Source organism: Chiloscyllium plagiosum, unplaced genomic scaffold, assembly GCF_004010195.1.
Source record: "Chiloscyllium plagiosum isolate BGI_BamShark_2017 unplaced genomic scaffold, ASM401019v2 scaf_40376, whole genome shotgun sequence".
Lineage (NCBI taxonomy): Eukaryota > Metazoa > Chordata > Chondrichthyes > Orectolobiformes > Hemiscylliidae > Chiloscyllium > Chiloscyllium plagiosum.
In genome coordinates, this window is record NW_025197888.1 from 3,774 (window position 1) to 5,331 (window position 1,558).

The following is a 1,558-nucleotide window of genomic DNA, read 5'->3' on the forward strand; positions in this document are numbered from 1 at the left end:
GGGAAAGGGTGCAAGAGGAGAGTTTGGGTGGGTGCGGTTTGGGAAGGAGTGATGGGGTGGGGAGTGTGAGGGGGAAAGGGGTGAAGGGCAGGTTGGAAGCAATGGGGACAGGATACAAAACACATCAGAATAACTGCAGAAATGTGAGTGGTGACCATTTCACCCATCGATTCGAGAGCGGCCCTTTCAGAGCGTGGACCTCAGGGGTTTCCATCTCCCAGCCTGATGGTGGCCAGCCCCTTTGTCTCACTCTGGTTGATGTTCGGAAAGTTCCTGCTCAGTTAGCGTCCCCCCCGCCTCAGGGAGCGTGCCCCACCCCCCGCCAATGACAACCACTCACTGTCGCGTGAACCCACCTCCGCGCCCCCCTCTCCGGTCTCTGCTCCCAATTCTCTCCGATCCGTGGGAGATAATAAAGGGAGCGAGGGGCCTATGGGTGACCGTCCCTTCCCGTTGCGCTGTCTCACCTCGGCGATCTCTTGCTTGTTATCCACCACCAGTAGGGGAATGCTGAGAAGGATGAGGCGGAAGCGCTCCACGGCCTCCTCGAACTTCCCTGCCGTGGTGAGCTGGTAGCACACCTGCAGCCTCTGGATCAGGTCGCTCAGTTTGAGGCCTACCGCTGGAAGGCCGCTCTTCAGACCTGCCTCCTTCCTGGAAGGAAGCAACAACGCTGAGGTACATTGGTGGCCATCTTGCCCAGCCAGAGAACCCGGCGGCCATTTTACACCCCCAAATGGACAAAGCCGATAGACCCGGCGGCCATTTTACACCCCGAAATGGACCACAGCAATAGGCCTGATGGCCATTTTACACTCCTAAATGGACAACACGAACAGAACCAGCTGCCATTTTACACACCCAAATGAACACCAATAGACCCGGCTGCCATTTTGCACACCCAAATGGACACCACCAATAGGCTCCGCCGCCATTTTGCACACCCAAATGGACAAGACTGACAGACTCCGAGCATTTACACTCCCAGAAGGGCAGTACTGCCATCATGCACTCATACCGAAGGACAGCGGTCATTTTCCGGTGGAGATTGGTGATGTCAGCAGCACAGGTGGCCATTTTCCTCATGCCCTGCCTCAGAGATGCAGTGCGAGGGGGAAGATTGGCGGGAGCAAGGCACCCAAGCATTGTTGCTTCCCCACCCGTGCACACCCACACAGCCCTCGGTGCCCCGTACCACTCACCAGTTGCGCTGCGGGTAACCGTACATGGTGGGAAGGCAGGGTAGGGCCTGGTAGACCGAGCGACCGCGGGCGAAGGCCTGAAGAAAAAGGCTCTTGTATGGGGCAAAATTCACCACACCGACCTGGTCATGAAGGAGCTGGAGGGCACAGGAGGAGGGGTTTACAGAGAGAGGGAGATCAGGAGGGCATTTAACACAGCGACCCAGCACACCCTCCCGTACGCAACATGAGGTACTCACCCGGGCTGCAGTCTCAAAGGATCCTGCCACAAGGTGGTCAGCGGGCAGCTGAGAGTTGTTGCACCATACCTGAGGGAGGGAGAAGACAGGCAGAGAGAGAAGAGAGGAGAAGAGAGG

General features: G+C 57.6%; 1 protein-coding gene across 1 annotated transcript in view; it reads right to left on the minus strand.

Annotated features, from left to right (window-relative positions):
• Positions 1-1,540, minus strand: part of LOC122545958 (coatomer subunit alpha-like) — a gene marked incomplete at its 5' end in the record, with an annotated part of 5,074 nt that extends 3,534 nt beyond the window's left edge. The window contains 4 exons of the mRNA XM_043684818.1: positions 427-430; positions 468-654; positions 1,203-1,339; positions 1,442-1,540. Coding sequence (XP_043540753.1) covers positions 427-430; positions 468-654; positions 1,203-1,339; positions 1,442-1,540 — 427 coding nt within the window. The remainder of the gene's footprint in view (positions 1-426; positions 431-467; positions 655-1,202; positions 1,340-1,441) is intronic.
• Positions 1,541-1,558: the final 18 nt, after the last annotated feature.